Source organism: Dipodomys ordii, unplaced genomic scaffold (assembly GCF_000151885.1).
Source record: "Dipodomys ordii isolate 6190 unplaced genomic scaffold, Dord_2.0 Scaffold105, whole genome shotgun sequence".
Taxonomy (NCBI): domain Eukaryota; kingdom Metazoa; phylum Chordata; class Mammalia; order Rodentia; family Heteromyidae; genus Dipodomys; species Dipodomys ordii.
The window spans coordinates 4,374,193-4,395,419 of NW_012267321.1; the positions used below are offsets into that span (position 1 = coordinate 4,374,193).

Consider the following 21,227-nt stretch of genomic DNA (forward strand, 5'->3'; position numbering starts at 1 on the left):
CCTCCACAAATTATACCGACATCAAATACAGTGAAAGCAACAAAGAAATAATCTTATAATTGCATTAGAAAAAATACATGAAAGAAAAAAACATTTAAAATACATATCTTAGGGTTCATTTTCCTAACATCACCTTATCCGACCTTTTCTGCTTGACTCATACATATACTAGATATTGCAAATAAGGGAAATAATGGGACCTATGTTTCTTTCGGGCTTGGCTTACTTCACTTAATATAATTTTTTCCAAGTCTTTCCATTTCCTAACAAATGGGACAATGTCATTCTTTCTGATGGAGGCATAGAATTCCATTGTGTATATATACCACATTTTCTTGATCCATTCATCTGCTATGGTAAATAATGCTGCAATAAACATAGTTGTGCTGGTAGTTTTAGTGTGGTCTTGTTTGTGAACATTTTGGTAAATGCCTAAAAGTGGGACTGCTGGGTCATAGGGGAGCTCTATGTGGAGTCTTTTGAGGGACTTCCGTACTACTTTCCAAAGTGGTTGAACAAGTTTGCACTCCCACCAACAATGAAGTAAGGTTCCCTCCTGTCCACATCCCCTCCAGCATCTGTTGTTATTAGAGTTCTTGATTTTTGCCATTCTAAATGGGGTGAGGTGGTATCTCAATGTTGTTTTGATTTGCATTTCTTTTATGGCAAGAGAGGTTGAGCATTTTTTCATGTGTCTATTGGCCATCCTTCTTTCTTCTTCAGAGAAGTTTCTCTTTAAGTCTTTAGCCCACTTATTTATTGAGCAGTTGTTTCTTTGAGTATTTGTTGTTGGGGGATTTAATTTTTTGAGTTCCAAGTATATTATAGATATGACACACTTGTCTGTTGTATGGCTCTACTATCATTCTATCCAACCTATTTCCAGCTTTGAGATTAGGATTTAGTTAAGTTAACTCTCCCACTGTCTTTCCACATCCCTCTATGCCTATTTTTACCAACATCTCTCCCTGAACCTAATAATTTCTGGTTTGCCAAATTATTCTTTGCAGTTTGTAGCCCATTAATAAATAGTTGTTTGATGTTGAATAGATATATCTGTTAAACTAGATTCTATCTGCAGACTTTTGACTGTGCAACTACATACATTGGTTGATGCTTGCCTTAAAATAGTGTGCTAGCATAAAACTGGTGTTACTTTCATCCCAAATAGGCAGAGCAACCCAGAAAAACACAAGAAAAATGGCAAGTCCAGGTATGTCTTCTCCCACTCATGATACTCAGGGGACAGAAAAGATGATGAATAATCCAGAGGAGAGTTCCAAAAGGCTCTACAAACACTACTGGTAAACATGGTAAATGAAAAGATTGAAAACCTGCAAAGGACTCTGTATGAGCATGATAGAGAGAGAGAGGAGGCAAAACAAAGTTTAATACAGGAATATCATGAGCGTGGGGAAGTTACTCAAAGATTGATACAGGAATTGCATGAGAAGCTTGAGAACACTCAAAGAGAAATAAAGGAATGGCATGAGCAGGCTGAGATCAGTTAAAGAGAATGTCAGGAATGGCGTGAGAAGGCTGAGAACACTCAAAGGGAACTACAGGAACTCCATGAAGGTGAAGAAGCTAATCAAAGATTAATACAGGAATTGAGAGAGCAGGATGAGAATAAAGAAAAATCACTAAAGGCATTCATGGAATCCATAAACAGAGAGCTGAAAGAAGTCAGGGAGACCACAAAGGGAATGCTGAATGGAACCCAACAGAAGGAATGGGGGTCCAAGGAAACCATAACCAATCAACTAAGTGATTTGAGAATAAAAACTGAACACCAAATTAAGGAAGTAAAGAAGTTCATATAAGCTCTTAAAAAAAGCTCCAACAAAGAATTTGAAGCCATCAAAGCTGACCAACTAGAAGAAAAGATACAAAAAAAAAACAAAGTAGAAAATTTTCATAATAAATTAGACCATTCAGTAGATCGAATCTTGGGGATTGAAGACAGCATAGATATTATAGAGAAAGAACATACAACCATCCAAGACAAATCCAAGAAATATGATAAATCTCTTCAACACTTGGAAGACACCATCAGAAGGCCTAATCTAAGGATAATGGGTGTAGAAGAGCACCTAGAAAGAAAAGTTAATGGTCTAGGAAATTTGTTTAACAGGATCCTAGCAGAGAACTTCCCAAACACGCAAAAAGATAGGCCTATTCAGATACAAGAAGCTTTTAGAACACCAAATAGACCAGACCACAATAGGACATCCCACTGTCACATTATAATCCAAACAGGACCAATTCAGACCAAGGAAAAGATCCTTGAAGCTGTCAAGGAGAAAAGGTCAATCACTAATAAAGGGAAACCAACTAGAATCACCTCAGATTTCTCAGCAGAGACAATCAAACAAGAAGAGCCTGGAATGATGCCTTAAAGACAAACAACGATCAACCAAGAATACTGTACCCAGCTAAACTCTCCTTCATAACCGAAGGTCAAATAAAAAGTTTCCATAGCAAAGAAAAATTGAAACAATATATCTCCACCAAACCAGCCCGACAAAAGATTCTTAAAAATGTCCTACAAATAGAAAACCAACAAGACCACAATAAAGGCCAAGAAACCTCACCCAAACTGCGAATCCAAGAACCTTAGGAAGAACCCAGTTGCCACAGCCCCCAAGAAGATGGATAAAATGGCAGGAACTCCCAAATACCTCTCAGTCCTATCTCTCAACATTAATGGAATTAACTCTCCAATTAAGCGACATAGACTGTTTAGTTGGATTAAAAAGCAAGATCCTTCTATCTGCTGCCTTCAGGAGTCACATCTTGCCCATAAAAAAAAAAACATATTTTGAATGTGAAAGGCTGGAACAAAATCTACCAAGCAACTGGACCCCAATTGCATGGCAGGAGTTGCAATCCTACTATCAGATAAAGTAGACTTCAAATTAAAATTAGTGAGAAAAGAAAAGAAGGTCGCTACATACTAATTAAGGGATCTTTCCTTCAAGAGGATATTACAATCCTAAATATCTATTCACCAAACAATGCAGCACCCAAATTCATCCAAGAAACACTACTTTCCCTCAAATCCCACATAGATCCAAAGACATTAATTGTTGGGAATTTTAATACACCACTTTCCCCACTAGATAGATCAACTCGGCAAAAACTCAACAGAGAAACCACACATCTAAACATTGCTTAGATCAACTAGATTTTACAGACATCTACCGAGTATTTCACTCAGCAGCATCAGAATACATGTTTTTCTCAGCAGCACATGGAACATTTTCCAAAATAGACCACATTTTAGGTCACAAAGCAAGCTTGTCCAAATTCAGAAACATTGAAGTTATACCTTGCATTCTCTCAGAACACAAGGGAATAAAATTAGAACTCAACACCAAAAGCCACCAAAGAAAGTCCTGTAACAATGGAGTCTGAACAACATACTGCTGAATCACAAGTGTATTATGGAAGAGATTAGAAAGTAAATTCAAATGTTCATCATATTCAACAAAAATGAACACACAAATTACCAGCTCCTTTGGGACACAGCAAAGACAGTAATCAAGGGCAAGTTTATAGCTCTGAGTTCCTACATCAACAAATTGGAGAGATCTGAAACCAACAATTTAATGAGACATCTGAGCCTCCTTGAAAAAGAGCAACAATATAAACCCCTATCCAGTAGACGGAGAGAAATAATTAAAGTTAAATCAGAATTAAATGAATTAGAATCCAAAAAACCATAGAAAGAATCAACAAGGGGCTCAGAATCAACAAGGGGCTCAGTGTTAGAGCGCTTGCCTTGCATGCTGGAGGCCCTGGGTTCGATTCCTCAGCACCACATAAACAAAAAGAAAAAAGCCATAAGTGGCGCTGTGGCTCAAGTGGTAGACCACTAGCCTTGAGCTGAAGAGCTGATGGACAGTGCCCAGATCCTGGGTTCAGGCCCCATGACCGAACCCCACCCCCTGCCAAAAAAAAAAAGAATCAACAAAACAAAGAGTTGGTTCTTCGAAAAAATAAACAAAATTGACAGACTCTTAGCAAATCTTATCAGAAAAAGAAGAGAACACACCCAAATAAATAAACTCAGAGATGAGAATGGAAACATCACCGCAGAAACAACCAACATTCAGAACATTATAAGAGAATACTTTTCAAAAGTTTATGCTAATAAGTTTGAGAACTTGGCATGCCGAAACTAAACCTAGATGAGTTAAACCATCTTAACAGGCCCATATCAAACATTGAAATAGAAACAGCAATAAGAGATTTCCCATCTAAGGGCTGGGAAGGTGGCTCAGTGGTAGGTCACTTGCCTTGCATGGGTTCGATTCCTCAGCACCACATAAGCAAAAAGAAAAAAAAGCCGGAAGTGGCGCTGTGGCTCAAGTGGTAGAGTGCTAGCCTTGAGCTGAAGAGCTGAGGGACAGCGCCCAGGCCCAGAGTTCAGGCCCCACTACCGGACCCCCCCCAAAAAAAGAGATTTCCTATCTAAGAAAAGCCCAGGACCAGATGCCTTTACAGTGGAATTCTATAAGGCCTTCAAAGCAGAGCTCACATCAATACTGCTCCAACTCTTCAATGAAATTGAAAGAGAAAGTTCACTACTGAGCTCATTCTATAAAGCCATCATAACCCTCATCCCAAAACCAGGTAGGGACTCATCAAATAAAGAGAACTATAGATCCATTTTTTTTTTCATGAATATCGATGCAAAATTTCTCAACAAAATTTTGGCCAATCGACTTCAGCAATTCATCCAAAAAATCATACACCACGATCAAACAGGATTCATTTCAGGGATGCAAAGCTGGTCCAATATACGCAAATCAATTAATATAATTCATCACATCAACAAGAGCAAGGATAAGAACCACATGGTTATCTGAATAGATGCAGAAGAAAACACTTGACAAGATCCAACACCCCTTTATGATGAAGGTTCTGGAAAAATTAGGAATCCATGGAACATTCCTCAGTACAATAAAGGCTGCATATGACAAACCTACAGCCAGCATCATACTCAATGGTGAAAAACTAAAGCCATTTCCCCTTAACTCAGGAACGAGAGAAGGATGTCCACCCTCTCCACTGCTCTTCAATCTAGTATTACAATGCCTAGCTACAGCAATAAGACAAGATGCGAACATAAAGTGGATCAAAATAAGGAAAGAAGAAGTAAAACTCTCCCTCTTTGCAGATGACATGATCTTGTATTTAAAGAATCCCATAGACTCCACTCCCAAATTACTCAAGCTGATTCAAAACTTTGGCAAAGTAGCAGGGTATAAAATTAACCTCCCAAAATCAATGGCTTTTCTGTATGTCAACAATGAGAAAAGTGTGGCTGAAATCAGGAAAGCAATTCCATTCCTAATAGCACCACAAAACATAAAATACCTAGGAATTAACTTAACCAAAGAAGTGAAGGACCTCTATGATGAAAACTTTAAAACCTTGAAAAAGAAAATCAAAACAGAACTTAGAAATTATCAAAAACTCCCATGCTCATGAATTGGAAAGATCAACATCATGAAAATGGCCATACTTCCCAAGGCTATCTACAAATTCAATGTGATACCTATCAATATTCCAACCTCATTCTTCAAGCAAATAGAAGAGGCAATCCAAAAATCCATATGGAACAATAAAAGACCCCGAATAGCAAAAATGATCCTCAACAGAAAGAACAGTGTAGGAGGGATATCAATACCAAATTTCAAACTCTACTGTAAAGCCATAGTAATCCAAACAGCTTGGTACTGGCAAAAGAACAGACCTCAGGACCAATGGAATAGAATTGAAAACCCAGAAATGAACCTACAGACTTATAGCCAACTAATCTTGGATAAAGGAGCTAAAAAAATAGAATGGAAGGAATACAGCCTTGTCAGTAAACGGTGCTGTCAAAATTGGTCAACTACTTCTAGAAAACTAAAGCTAGATTCTTATATATCACCCTGCACTAGAATCAACTCCAAATGGATCAAAGACCTCAGATTGAAAGCAGACACTCTGAAAACATTACAGGATGGAATAGGAGAAACCCTAGGTCTTCTTGGCATAGACCAAAATTTTCTTAATAGAGCCCCAGAAACACAACAAATCAAAGAAAGGTTGAGCAAATGGGATTGCATGAAATTGCAGAGCTTCTGCATGGCAAAGGTCATAGCTAGAAAGATCAATAGAAAGCCCACTGATTGGGAGAAGATCTTCACTAGCCATACAACATACAAGGGTCTCATATCTAAAATATACTTGGAACTCAAAAAATTAAATTCCCCCAACAACCCAACAACAAATCTTAAAAGAAACAACTGCCCAATAAATAAGTGGGCTAAAGAGCTGGGAAGTTGGCTCAGTGGTACAGTGCTTGCCTTGCATGCCTGAGGCCCTGAGTTCGATTCCTCAGCACCACATAAGCAAAAAGAGAAAATCCAGAAGTGGTGCTGTGGCTCAAATGGTAGAGCACTAGCCTTGAGCTGAAGAGCTGAGGGACAGCACTCAGGCCCAGAGTTCAGGCCCCACGACCGGACCAAAAAAAAAAAAACTGGGCTAAAGACTTACAGAGAAACTTCTCTGAAGAGGAAAGAAGGATGGCCAATGGACACATGAAGAAATGCTCAACCTCTGTTGCCATAAAAGAAATGCAAATCAAAACAACATTGAGATACCACCTCACCTCAGTTAGAATGGCTATAATCAAGAACTCTAATAACAACAGATGCTGGAGGGGATGTGGACAGAAGGGAATCTTACTTCATTGTTGGTGAGTGTAAACTTGTTCAACCACTTTGGAAAGTAGTATGGAGGTTACTCAAAAGACTCCACATAGAGCTCCCCTATGACCCAGCAATCCCACTTTTGGGCATTTACCCAAATGTTCACAAACAAGACCATACTAAAGCTACCAGCACGACTATGTTTATTGCAGCATTATTTACCATAGCTAAGATATGGAACCAACCCAGATGTCCCTCAGTAGATGAATGGATCAAGAAAATGTGATATATACCTATGGACTTCTATGCCTCCATCAGAAAGAATGACATTGCCCCATGTGTTAGGAAATGGAAAGACTTGGAAAAAATTATATAAAGTGAAGTAAACCAGGCCCAAAGAAACACAGGTCCCATGTTTTCCCTTATTTGCAATAACTAGTATATGCATGAGTCAAGCAGGAAAGGTCAGATAAGGTGATGTTAGGGAAATGAACCCTAACATATGTATTCAAATGATTTTTTCTTTCATGCGATGGTTTCTAACACATTTATAAGATTATTTCTTTGTTGCTTTGTATGTCCCTCCCCCACGGTATAACCCCTGTTTTCACTGTATTTGAGGTTGTTATAATTTGTGGAGGGGAAAGGAAAAAACAAATGGTTTAAATAGGGATACAGGTGGACCCATTGCAACAATGAGACATACCAGTAGTTATGTCAAAAACGAACTTTACAACTTTGGTGGGGGGGATGGTTGGGTGGGGTGGCGATGGGAGGATTGGGTGGGAAGGAGAAACATGGAGGAGGCTACAATGCTTGATAAGAAATGTACTCATTATCTTTCCCATGTAATTGTAACCCATCTGTACATTATTTTCACAATAAAAAAAGAAAGAAAGAAAATCTTTAGGACACAATACCTGCATAGAAATATTCATTAACTTTATTTTAATTGAGGTTCAGGCAACAAACTCAAGGTCTCCAGTACGCAGGAACTTCAATACTAAGATACTCCATGATGCACTTTTGGTCAATTCCACACAGATTCTTTTAAAATATCTTGTGTTCCATACTCATTTAATAATTTGTGGGTTCTAGGGCTTAAACCCCACATGTGGCACTCTTCCTGAGCCTCTTTTTGCTAAAGGATATCACCCTACTATTTGAACCACAGCACTACTTCCAGCTTTTTCTGTTTATGGGGTTCTGAGGAATAGAAGCCAGGGCTTAATGCATGCCAGGCAAGCACTCTACCACTAAGCCACAATCCCAGCCCCTCATTTAATAATTTTAAAAAGAGACATTTATGTGGGTTGCTGGTGGCTCATTTCAGTAATCCTGGCTACTCAGGAGGCTGAGATATGAGGACTGTGGTTCAAAGACAACCCAGGCAGGAAAATCTGAGAGTCTCATCTCCAATTACCCATCGGAAAACTGGAAGTGAAGCTGTGGCTGAAACGAGTACCATGCAAGTCTTCAGCAAAAGATTTCGTAGATATCTCCAAGGACCTGAGTTCATGCTCATCAACAAAACGACTAACAGTAATAATAATAATAACAACAATAATAATAATTTAAATGAAAGATTGATATAAGATGGATTCAGTGGCTCACGACTGTAAGGTTGAATCAGAAGGATTCAGCCCAAGTAACAGTTAATAAGACCCCATCTTAAGTACTATCTTGGTGTGGTGGTATATACCTGTCATCCCAATGATGTGGGAGGCTGAGATTGGGATGTCTGATGTTATAGGGAAGCTTGGGCAAAAAAATTTCTAAGACTCTATATCATCAAAGAAATCTTAAATCTTGGTTCACTTCTTTCATCTCAGACACCTTGGGAAACTCATAATGGGAATACTGGGGTTCAGGCTGACCTGAATAATAGCAAGGCAATATCTCAAAAATAACCAGAATGAAAAAGAACTGGAGCTCACTTCTAGTAGTAGAGCACCTCATCTAATGAGTGCAGAGATTAAAGTCTAAATCTGAGTCAGTGCTATAAAAACAAAACTACCTTTTAACCAAATTAGGGAAATTTTTTTAATGCAGGCATAAAATACCTGAGTAGCACATGTGTCTCTACTGATGAGCACATAGATCTGTGTACTGAGAAACATGTACCCAGGAACACTGACGTGTCCACTAGGCACAGTTCTGGCTTCCTAAGGAGACCAAACCAAACTGAAAATGGCATAGAGGCCATAGAAGGAGATGAAAATGCTCAATAACGTCAGGATGGTGTGTGTGGCCCTGGCCTCATGTTCAGGTCTTCAGGAAGAAATGCAGCTGTGACTGTGCTGGGTCCTCTGCTTGTGTCTGTGCAGGACAAGAACCATGGAGCCACTGGCCCACATCATAAAAACCAAACACATAACATCAATTGAAAAGAATATGACTATCTGTGATAAACGTACAAATGGTTTGGGTGGGGTTGCTCCTGTGGAACAGTATCTATAATGCATGTGCAGAGTGACACTTTGTTTGTGTCTTGGGCCAGTCACTCTCAAAGGTACAGAAACATTTAGCAGGAGCTGCAGAATCCAGGAAAGGGAACCACAGAATCCAAAGCACTTGGGGAATGTAGAAGTGATCTTCCAACAAGCATTTCTAGTGCAAAGCTTTGAGACCTAGAAGGCATTCAGAAGCAGGTGACATTAAGAGAAGCCTGCCCTGGCTAGCTTTGAAACAGGACCCTCAGATCTCAGTCTTCTGAGCAGCTAGGATTACAGGTGTGAGCCTGACAGGGAACAATATTTCTTATGATAATGGACATAATGTCAGATAAAAATAGTTAAAATTTTGTAAAACAACACTTAAGTATAAGAAATATGGAAAGAAAAGGACAATGTCTTAATGTATCCACATTAGAATTAAATAAAAAGACATACATTAGACTGAGAAAAAAATGTATTGCACAAACAAACTTCAATTTGTAAAGAATATATCTTTTTACTTTATTAGTGAAAAATATAGTCTGAATTTATTCTAGCATTTAGAAAAAAGAAATCAAAAGAATCATGTGCTGCTGGCTGATGCCTGTAATGCTAGCCACTCAGAAGGATGAGTGAGAACTGAGGATTACAGTGTGAAGCCAGCCTGTGCAGACAAATCCAAAAGATATTTTTTGGTCGGTTGTGGGGCTTGAAGTATGGGCCTGGGAGCTATCCTCAGCTCTTCAGCTCAAGGCAAGCACTCTACCGATTGAGCCACAGTGGCACTTCCAGTTTGCTGATGATATATGGGATATGAGAGTTTCATGACCTTTCCTGCTCTGGCCTGCTTTGAACCGTGATCCTCAGATCTCAGTCTCTTGAGTAGCGAGGATTAGAGGCCTTAGCCACTAGTGCCTGGATCAACAGGAATTTTTAACTACAATTAACCACCCAAAGCCAGAAGTGGAAGTGTGTCTCAAGTGATAGAACAGCAGCCTTGAGTGAAAGACTAAGCAAGAGCTGAAGGCCCTCAGTTCAAGGCTTTCAACAGCACATCCAATAGCACTGTGGTGTTTGAATGCTCCAGGCTCTTCAGTGACTCATGGCCCACCAGGACTCTCATTGTCTCTGCTCCTAAACAATTCTCAAGGATGTAGAAAAGCATATATTAAGTGCCTCCTACTCATGTATATAGACGAATTTGCCCATGAAATAGTTTCTGGTTAAAAGTTTTCATTTGGAAAAGAATTTCCTAAATTAGGCACTCATCCCTTTAATCCTTGTAACTCAAAAGACAGACCTGTGGATTGAAGTTTGAAGGCACCATTGGTGTAAAAAGTGTCTAGGCAGGAAAGCCCAGGAGACACTTATTTGCCAGTAACCACCAGGAACACTGAAGAGGCATTGTGTCTCAAATGGTAGAGCACTAGGCTTGAGCAAAATGGCTCATGGACAGAGCCCAGGTCCTGCATACAAGCTCCAAGACTAACAAAGTAATAAGTAAGATGAGTGCAAGAACAATGAGAGAGAAGACAGAGGGAGAAGAAACAAACTGAGGAAATTGGTTGGAATTGGAATGACAAGCCAAGGCCTCCAATATTCATATCATAAATTGTCTTGTCACAGATTATTCCTTGGCAAATCTCTTCCAATGTATATCTTCAAATCATATGTGATTACTTTAAATGTAAGTGTAAATCATTTTGAGACATTACTCATGACAAAAAGTATACAGAGGTGTATTAGATTATTTCAGCAGAGAATGAATGCTCTGCCCCTGAGCACACAGAGTTTTGTGGTGTCCTGGATAAAAAGGGATGTGGAGCTGCATCAATACTGCTAACCGAGGCAGGAGAGAGGCCTGTGACTTTCACCATACATTTTTTACTAAAGTACAAAACATTTGCCTTATTCTAACCCCACACAACACACACATTTTACAGAGAAGTTACTTCTGTATTTTCTTGATGAGTTACCTTTACTACTGTCACTTGCCTGAGAAGAATAGCTGCTTACCCAGTAGGAATTGGCTGTCAGGACAGAGGAGCAGAGACAGTGGACACAGCATATGTGCTCAGCCATGGAGCCCCTAGATAAAGGCTCAGGACTGTGTGATATCATCCCCTTTGTGGGCCTGCTCATCATGTCACCTGGAAGTGTGGTGACAGTATTGCATGGGGAACAGAGCTTTCTTGTGATAAAAAGTGGAGAACTGTGGATACTGATGAGCACCACTGAACTTTCATGACCATTTCTAATGGATGTGACCCACGGTGAGGGAATTCCAGGGAATATGGGGAACTTTTGAAGACATCTCATTAGAAGTGAGTAGAAGAAAAGGAAATCTATTGTGTACGTGTATGACACTGAACAAATGGCTTTGGTGAATTTGTATTTTTCCCCTTTGTCTCCAAGATACAATTTATTCCATAGCAATGCACCATGAATTAACAAAAAGCCAGGTATCTGTGGCTCATGCCTGTAATCCTAGTTACTGAGAAGTCTGAGATCTGAGGATTGCAGTTCAAAGGCAGCATAGGCAGAAAAATAGATGAAACTCTTACCTCCAATAAACCACTCAGAAAAAGATGGAAGTGCCATTGTGGCTCAAGTGGTAGAGCATTACCTTGAGAAAAAAAAATCACCCTCAGGGACAGTGCCCTGGCCCTGAGTTCAAGCCTTAATAGGTGTAAAAAAAAAGTCATTAACTTAGTCATGCAACTCTAACCCCTCTGTACAGTATTTTTACAATAACAACATATTAAAAAAACCTATATCCCAAGTTGAAGTGCTATGCCTGATGAATAAACAAATAATCAAGGCTGACAGACATGTTTTACAGCAGTCTTTTTCATGTTTCCCCAATATCTTCATTGATACCTTCACAGGCTTTTTATATACTCACTTATTCCAGCCTTATTTACCTTCTGAGATACAGAGAATATAGATATGTCCTACTCTGAACACAGCATGATCATATCACCTAAAACTAGGGAGCATCCATAGATGAAACTAGAAACCAGAATTGTGCTGCGAGGGAAATGTATAACTTATATCCTATCATTACAAAAGGAAGGACAAAAGGTCTCTACCTATCATCATTCCATATAGAGCAAGAAAATAATAGCAAGGTAAACACAATATGGAAACAATGAAGATTATAACTATGAATGCAAGATGAAGACAGAACAATAGAAATAAAAATCAATGAAACCAAATGTTGGATGTTTGAAAAAAACCAAGGATATGGACAGAAATTTTACTTAGTTTGGTAACAAAAAAACAGAAGACATAAATTACAGAGCCAGAAATGGAAGTGCACACATGATTCTTGACATCTGGAAGTGCAAATCAGAGCCAGGAAAGGTGGCTCAGGCCTATGATCCTAGCTCCTCAGGAGGCTGAGATTAGGAGGATCACAGATTAAAACTAGAACAAGCACAAAGTCCACAAGACTCCATTTCCAAAAAAGCCAACAAGCCGGGCAACAGTGGGTCATGTCTGTAATGTTAGCAGCTCAGGAGGCTGAGGTCTGAGGATCAATGTTTGAAGCCAGCCCAGGAAGAAAAGCCTGTGAGATTCTCATCTCTGATTAACTACCAACAAAGCTGGAAGTATAGCTGCTGCTCAGATGGTAGAGAGCTAACCTTGAGCAGAAAAGCTCAGGCATAGCACCCAGGCCCCAACTTCAAACCCAGGACTGACATAAAATCAACAAAACTTGGGCTGGAAGCATGGCTTAAGTGGTTCACTGAACAAGTTTACCAAGCATAGGGCTCTGAATTCAAGTCCTGGGACAAGGAGAGAAGACAGAGAGAAAACGGATTCTAAATGACATAAATTAGATGGAAAGCATTCAAGTTTCCAGGAACACTACTCTTGTCATAATTGACTGAAGAAGGATGGGTGCTGATGGCTGTACTCCCAGGTACTCAGAAGGCTGAGATATGTGAATCACAGTTCGAAGCCAGCCCTGGCAGGAAGGTCTGTGACAGTCTTCTCGCCAAGAAACAACTCAGAAAAGGTTGGAGGAGGCACTGTGGCTCAAGTGGTAGAGGGCGAGCTTTGAGCCATAGAAGCTCAGGGACAGCATCCAGGCCCTGAGTTCAAGCCCCAGGAAAAGAAAAAATGACTCAAGAAATACTAATAAGAAAAAGAAACTGGGAAGGGATGTGAAGGGAAAACCAAAGGAGGAGGCTGCAATGCTTGGTAAGAAATGTACGCATTATCCTGCTCATGTAATTGTAACCCCTCTGTACAGTATGTTCACAAATAAAATTAAATTAAATTAAAAAATAGAAAAAGAAAGATTGCATCTCTAGAATAAAGCCACCCAACACAGAAAAGCCCACAGATACACACACACACACACACACAGACACACACACAGAGTTTATTGACCTACATTTGTATCACCACATGAAAGGATGTGTATTTTAAGAACAGTTTTTACTAATTGAAAAAAATAACTTGGAATTTTCTTGTCAAATGCATACTACATTTTCATTGAACATCAACTAAATCATATTTATGATGACTGCTGATATTGTGCATGAGGTTAGGCCTCACGCTGAGTTTGTCCTACTTTTAGGACAAAGATGGAATTCTGGGCTGGTCCTGCACTACATTTAGGAACCAGCAGTGACACAAATTTACTGCTTGATCTGTCACCATATCCCCTGGTCCAGGTCAAACATGGTGGATGTCTTCAGATTTCTGAAATCCCCGTGATCCACAGGAGAGACCTTTCTAGACTACTCTTCTTACTGAAGATGCTGGATCTAAGTATGTTTCAAGTTAAGGTTTTCAGGTATCCAAATGAAAAAACAACATCCAATAACACTTTGTTTTGTGCTTAATATCGAACTTTATTTCCAAGTTTCATGTTTACAAACATTAAAGTTGTGCAACACAGTTCATTAGGTAATGAAGAAAAATTAAGCATAATTCCTGTATAGTAGGGGGAAAAGATTCATCTTCTGATTCCTCTATTACTGCTAAGATGACACCAATAATGCCTTTCCTTATTCTTCATTTGCTTAGTGAACTAAAATAAAATATCATTAGGACTCAAAAACTGCATTGAAATTTTCATATATCTTTATTTTATTGTGGTTCTGTGTAGGCAAGTGCTTCACTGCTGAGATACTCTCCTGACTCGCTATTGTCCATTTCACACGGATTCTTATAGAATACCTTTTATTATATAATCGTTAAATAATGATAAATAAAAAACATCTGCCAGGTGCTGGTGGCTCACACCTGTTATCCTAGCTACTCAGGAGGTTGAGAGCTGAGGACTGGGCTTCAAAGAAAACCCAGGAAAGAAAGCTTAGGAGACTATCTCCAATGAACCACTGGAAAACCAGAAGTAGAGCAGTGGCTCAAAATGGTAGAATATTAGTCTTGAGCAAAAGAGGTTGAGATTTGAGGACTGGGCTTTAAAGAAAACCCAGGCAAGAAAGCTTGAGAGACTATATCCCTCCCCAAACCACCGGAAAACCAGAAGTAGAGCTGTGGCTCAAAATGGTAGAATATTAGTCTTGAGCAAAACAGCCCAGAGATAGCACCAAGGTCCTGAGTTCAATCCCCATAAATGGCATAATAATAATCATGGTAATAATGTAATAAAAAAAACTGAGCCATGATCTATGCAGTGTCTCCTCCGTGAGGTTGAAACAGAAGGATTCAGGTTCAAGGCCAGCCCAGGTAAACAGTTCATAAGATTCCATCTCAACTGCTAGCTGGGTGTGGTGGTGTTAACCTTTCATTCCATTCATGTGGGAGGATGAGATTGTTATGGTTGCAGTTATAGGTAAGACTGGGTGAAAAATTCCATTTCAACCAAAAACCACCTCAATATCTTGGTTCACATCTGTCATCCCAGGTACTTCAGGAAACATCTAGTAGGTTACAAAGCAAGGCTATATCTCAAAAATAACTAGACTGAGAAAGAACTAGAGCATGTCTCCAGTAATCAATCCCCTACTCTAGCAGTGCAGAGCAGAGTATAAACCCCAGTGCTGCCAAAACTAATTTTGATCCAACTGTAAAATCTGATGTAAGGTATGGTTTAACCAAATTAGGAAATTCATTTTTTAGTGCAGAAATAAACACCTGAATAACGCTACTGTCTCTGCTGATGAGCACAAAGGGGCTCAGAACTGAGAAGCACACATCCAGGAAAACAGCCTATGAGCCACGGGACTGTGCAGGGCACACGGGTAGCAAAAATGGCGCTGAGAGGGAGTTGAGTGGGCAGAGCCTGATTTCTTTACGTTCAGTGCATGAACAGCTAGTGGAAGCTTAGGCACATGATAGGGTATGACGTTTACAGTGATTGGTTGGTTCCTTTTCCTCCCCTCCCATGCCATGCAGTCTTTCACTCTAAAAAGTGCTTGCTTTGTGGTAATAAATGAGTTCCTGCTTGACTTGACTCCCTGCTGCGTCTGATTGTCTTCAAGGCTAAGGGAAGCTGGGGAATGGGCAAGCTGCGCACTTATCTTTCCCTGGACCCCATCCTTTGGACAAAGACCCAACAGGACTGGCTTCCTATGTGAACTAAATCAAACAGCAAAAATGGCAGAGAGACAAGTAGAAGAAGACAAACATGTCCACCAGGGTCAAGATGGTGCATATAACCCTGGCCTGGTGATCAGGTCTTCAGGAGGGAATGAGGCTGTGAATGTGCTGGACCCTCTCCTTGTGACTGTGCAGAACAAGGACCATGGAGCCACTGATCCACATCATGAAAACCAATCACATAACATCAATGGAAGAGAATAAGGCTACCTGTAATGAAGTTGTAAAGGGTTGTGGTGGGCCTGTGGTGCAGTATCTATAATGCATGTATACAGGGACATTTTGTGTCTTGGGCAATCACTCTCAGAGACACTTACACACTTACAAGGAGCTGCAGGATCCAGAAAAGGGAACAACAGACATATCCCACCAAGCATTTCTAGTGCAAAGCTTTGAGACCTGGAAGCCACTCAGAAGGCAGGTGGCATTAAGAGAAACCCCTCTGGCTACTCTGTGGAAATACAAAACAACTTTACATCCAGACTCATCCAGGAAGTACTTCCATCCAAATCCTGCCATTGTCTGAGGGATTCCCCTGGATAAAATAACCAAGTTGTTGGCAAAGACCAGATAGTGGCAGATAGCGTCTATGGGCCTTATCTTCTGTCCAGTGAGGAGGGTGTAACTATAAAAGCAAAAAAGAGAGGAGTTCCCCAGGATCCTAGTTGCAGTCTGAGTGAGGAAGACAACCCCCATCTCCATGTTGGTTTGAGTTAGGAAAGAACTCATTTTATTGTGAGACAAAAAATACAGTGAAAACAAAGAAATAACTATGACCACGCTAGCTAGTGGGCACTGGTGACTCAGATCTTTAATCCTAGCAACTCAGGAGGCTGATATCTGATCATCGTGATTCTAGATCTGAGAATTATGGTTTAGACGAAGCCAGCTCAGCCAGAATATTCCCATGACATTCTTATCTTCAAATAACCACTCAAAATCAGAAGCAGTGCTTTTGCTGAAAGTGGTAGAGCAGTAGGCTTCACATTGCACCCAGGCCTTAGTTCAAGATCCTTGGCAAAAAAAGCTGTCCAAGTGGGGTACCAGTAATCCTAGCAATGCAGGAGGCTGAGAGCTGAGGATGACAGTTTAAAGCCAGCCTGAGCACAAAAATCCACAAGACATTTTATCCACAATTAACCCACAAAAGGCAGAAGTAGACGTGTGTCTCAAGTGATAAAAGAGCAGCCTTGACTGAAAAACTTAGCAAGACACTGAGGCCCTGAGTTCTATCTCTTACCCTGCACATCCCACATGGCTGTGATTTCTGAATGCTCCAGCCTCTTCAGTGACTCAGGGAGAAGAACACTCTCCATCTCTCTGATCATAAACAGTTCTCAAAGATGCAGAAAGGATGGGATGAAGTGCTTTCTACTCACCTACATAGATAAATTTACCCATGAAATAGAGTATCAGGTCAAAAGTTTTCATCTGAAAAAGAACAAGCGAAGCTGTACATTGGAGGCCCATGCTGTTATCTTAACAACTCTGGAGCCTAAGATGTCAGGTCGGAGGTGTGGAGCCAACCCAGGGAGGAAAGTCCAGACTCATCTCCAAATAACTACCAGGAAACCTAGAAGCAATGCTGTGTAGCTAATTGTGGAACACTGTACCTTAGAGAAAGATAAGGGACAGCACCCAGGCTCTGAGGTCAAGTCCCCCCGCTGACAAAAAAATTCTTAAATAAGTTGCAGGGAAATATGAGAGAAGACAGAGGAAAAGAGAACACACTGAGGAAATTGGCTGGAATGGGAATGACAAGCCAAAAAATATTTAATTAAAGTCTTCTAGCTTCATACATTCATATCATAACACATCAGGTCACAATATCTTCTTTTGCAAAATCTCTTCCAATGTCTATCATCAAATAATATGCAATTGCTTTAAATGTAGGGAGATATCACATTGGGACATTACTCATGACAACAAAGTTCGTGGCTGAATTAGATCATTTCAGCAGAGAATGCTGTAACCCTGAGCACACAAACCTGTGTGGTCCCCAGCATACGAAGGGATGTGGCACTGCACCAATACTTAACCTAGGCATGAGAGAGGCCTGAGGCTCTCATATTTTTCCTAAAATTCAGGACATGTTCCTCATTCTAACCCCACACAGCACACACATTTTACAGAGAACTTACTCCTACATTTTATTGATGAGTTCCATTTACTACTGTCACTTACCTGAGAAGAATAGCTGCTTACCCAGTAGGAATTGGCTGTCAGGACAGAGGAGCAGAGGCAGTGGTCACAGCATGTGTGCTTAGCCATGGAGCCACAAGATAAAGGCTCAAGACTGTGTGATCTAATCTCTTCTGTGGGCATGATTTTCATGTCACCTGGAAGTGTGGTCACACTGTGTGTGGCAAACAGAGCTTCCCTGTGATAAACACTGGAGAATTGTGGACACTGATGAGTATCACTGAACTTCCACAACTATTTACAACAGAAGTGACCCATGGTTAGGGAAGTCCAGGGAATACTGGGGAACTTTTGAGGATGATCTCATTAGAAGTGAGTAGAGGAAAAGGAAATCCATTATATAAGAGTTTGAAACTGAGCAAATCATTTTGGTGAATTTGAAATGTATTTTTCTATTATCTCCATTATGTAATGTCTTCCCTTAGCAGATCATTAAGGTTAAAAAATAGCTGGGTGCTGGCAAATTATGCCTGTAATCGTAACTACTTAGGAGGATGTCTTATGAGGATAATTGTTCAAATCCAGCCTGGCAGGAAATGCTGAGAAACTCTTATCTGCAAGAAACCACCAGAAAACCAAAGTGGCGCTGTGGCTCAAGTCTTAGAGTGCTAGCCTTGAGCTGAAGAGCTGAAGGACAGCCCTCTGGCCCAGAGGTCAAGTCCCATGACTGGAAAAAAAAGAAAGAAAGAAAAAAGATGAATGCCTGTAGCTCAAGACTGTAGTCCAAACTGGCAGGAGTCTGAAATCTGAAGATTGTGGTTTGAAGCCCACCTGGGGAGAAAAGTCCCGAAGATTCTTATCCTCTTCCCCCCGTGTCTCTCTCTCTCTCTCTCTCTCTCTCTCTCTCTCTGTCTCTATCTCTGTTTCTTGCAGACACACACAGAGTTGTTTACCTACATTTGAATCAACACATTAAAATTATGTGCATAGTAGGAATCGTTTCTAGTAATTTAATAAAATGAAAACTTGTGAATATATTTTTGTCAAATGCATACAACATATTGGTTGAATATCAACTGAATCATCTCTAAGTAGACCTTCTGATATTGTACATGAGGTTGGGCCTCACATGGAATCTGTCATACTTTTAGAACAAAGATGGAATTCTGGCTCGTCCCACATTACTCTTAGGAACCAGCAGTGACAGGATTACTGCTTGACCTGCCACTGTGTTTCCTAGTCCATGCACACATGGTGGATGTCTTCAGATCTCTGAAATACCCCTATTTCATGTGAAAGATATTTCTATACTATTCTTAATCTCATGATGCTGGGTATAAATACATATGAAGTTATTTTTTTCAGGAACCTATGTTAAAAAAAACAAATACTAACACATTGTTTTTGACAAATATTGAACTTTATTTTAAAGCTTAGTTATTTCCATTTATTACATTGATCAGCATGTTGTAATGTATCTCAGTCTCAATAAACAGAGAGGCCACATTTTGAGAAGTCAAATCAGAAGTCTTTATTGGTGAGCCAGAGACTGCAGGTGGACGCCTGTCACAAAGAACTGCAATACCTTGAATATACTTAACACTGTCAGAAAACTGAGTCAGGAGAGCAGGAGAGGAAAGAAAGAGCAGAAAACAACAATACCAACAAACGAGAACAACCCCAATGGAGACCTGAAATGGTATACCATGGCAATAGCAGAAGAGCAAGAAGCCAAGAAACACAGGAGGCACAGCACATGAGTCACAGTTTTATGGTGCCTGGTCTGGTCAGGCACTAAAAAGGGGCAGGTGCAAGAGGCAGGGTCATGGAAACTTGAGACTCTCCTAAGTTCAAGACACAGGACTCATGGGTCCAGTAATCTATTGTCAAATCACTGTCCCTGCCTCTAGGAATTCAGGCATGCCCATCACCAGAGAGGTAGGATTGAAACTTCGTACTCCATGAGCACAAAATGGCTCCAGCTAAAACAAATTCCCAATCCACAGCATGGCCAACATGGCAAACATTCACCCTAGCATCCTTACTTCATTCCCCATTGATTTCTCAGTGAGGACTAGGCCCAACCAAGTTATTTTAACCAAAGGTGACAAAAGGCTCTTCTATATCAGATCTGCACCATTAACATGAAAGAGCATAACCTCCAATTCTTTCCCAGGTCTTGCTGGGTAAGATTTACAAATCTATCTAGCACAGAAAGAGTGTCACACAAAAGGTTCCAGCAGACCCACGCATCAGTGCGGGTAGTCAGGATGATGATGTTGGATGCTTGAAAAGACAGAAGAAATGGGAAAAAGTTTTACTTTGATTGGGAAACAAAAAACCAGAAGACTCAAATAACTGAACCAGAAATGGTAGTACAGACATGACTCCTGACCCATGGAAATGCAAACCAGGGCCAGGAAAGGTGGCTCAGGCCTATGATCCTAGCTCCTCAGGAGGCTGAGATTAGGAGGATCACAGATTACAATCAGAGAGACTCCATCTCTAAAGTCAACATAAGCTGAGCACTGGCAGCTCATGTCTGTATTCTTAGCTACTCAGGAGGCTGGGTTCCTAGGATTGTTGTTTAAGGTCATCACAAGCAGAAAACCCTATGAGATTCTTATGTCTCATTAACTGCCAAAAAAGCAGAAAGTGAAGATTTAGGTCAAATGACAGAGAGCTATCCTTGAGCACAAAAGTTTGGGACTGCACCCAGGCCCTGAGTTCAAGCACCAGGAATGGCATAAATACTAAATCAAACAAAAAATGACACCAAAAATCCTGGCTGTAGGCATGGCTCAAATGGGAGAGTAAGCAATTTCAGCAAGTACAAGGCCCTGAATTCAAATCCTTGTATCTACCCAAAGAAAATGAGAAAGAGAGAAAGAAACAAGCAGAGAGAGAGAGAGAGAGAGAGAGAGAGAGAGAGAGACAGAGAATGGATTTTACCAATTACATGCAAATTATATAAACTAGATGTTGTCTCCTCCTTTGTTTCCCCTTACCATCTCTTCGCATCTCCCTCCCCTCGCCACCCCCCCACTCCCTGCACCAAAGTTGTAAAGTTCATTTTTCAACAGCTCATTGATTTTTTTGTTTTTTTAAACTATAGCTTTGTTGTTTTTATTTTTATTTGTGAACATAATGTACAGAGGGGTTACAATTATACGGGCACGATAATGCGTACATTTCTTACCAAGCATTGCATCCTCCTCCTTTGTTTACCCTTCACATCCCTTCCCAGCCTCCCCACTCCCCCCCATGACAATCCTTCTCCACCCCCCCAACCCCCCCCTCGCACCGACGTTGTAAAGCTTGTTTTGGACATGACAACTTGTACTTCTCATTGTTGCAACAG

General features: G+C 40.4%; 1 protein-coding gene across 1 annotated transcript; it reads right to left on the reverse strand.

The window, feature by feature from the left end:
• Positions 1-1,503: 1,503 nt before the first annotated feature.
• On the reverse strand, positions 1,504-16,453 carry LOC105994250 (vomeronasal type-1 receptor 1-like). Its single transcript, XM_013027663.1, has 4 exons — positions 16,124-16,453; positions 9,125-9,337; positions 8,771-8,872; positions 1,504-1,587 (listed from the first exon to the last, which is right to left on the reverse strand). The coding sequence occupies exons 1-4, from the start codon at positions 16,451-16,453 to the stop codon at positions 1,504-1,506; spliced, it is 729 nt and encodes a 242-aa protein (XP_012883117.1).
• Positions 16,454-21,227: the final 4,774 nt, after the last annotated feature.

Coding starts and splice junctions, on each gene's coding strand:
- LOC105994250 (XM_013027663.1), bottom strand. CDS start 16,453: ATGAGTTCTTTCCTAACTCAAACCAACATGGAGATGGGGGTTGTCTTC. Junction 8,873..9,124: donor CAACCCCACCCAAACCATTT/GTACGTTTATCA, acceptor TGGTCTCCTTAG/GAAGCCAGAACTGTGCCTAG. Junction 1,588..8,770: donor GAGACACATGTGCTACTCAG/GTATTTTATGCC, acceptor ATCTTTGATTAG/CTTCTTCACCTTCATGGAGT.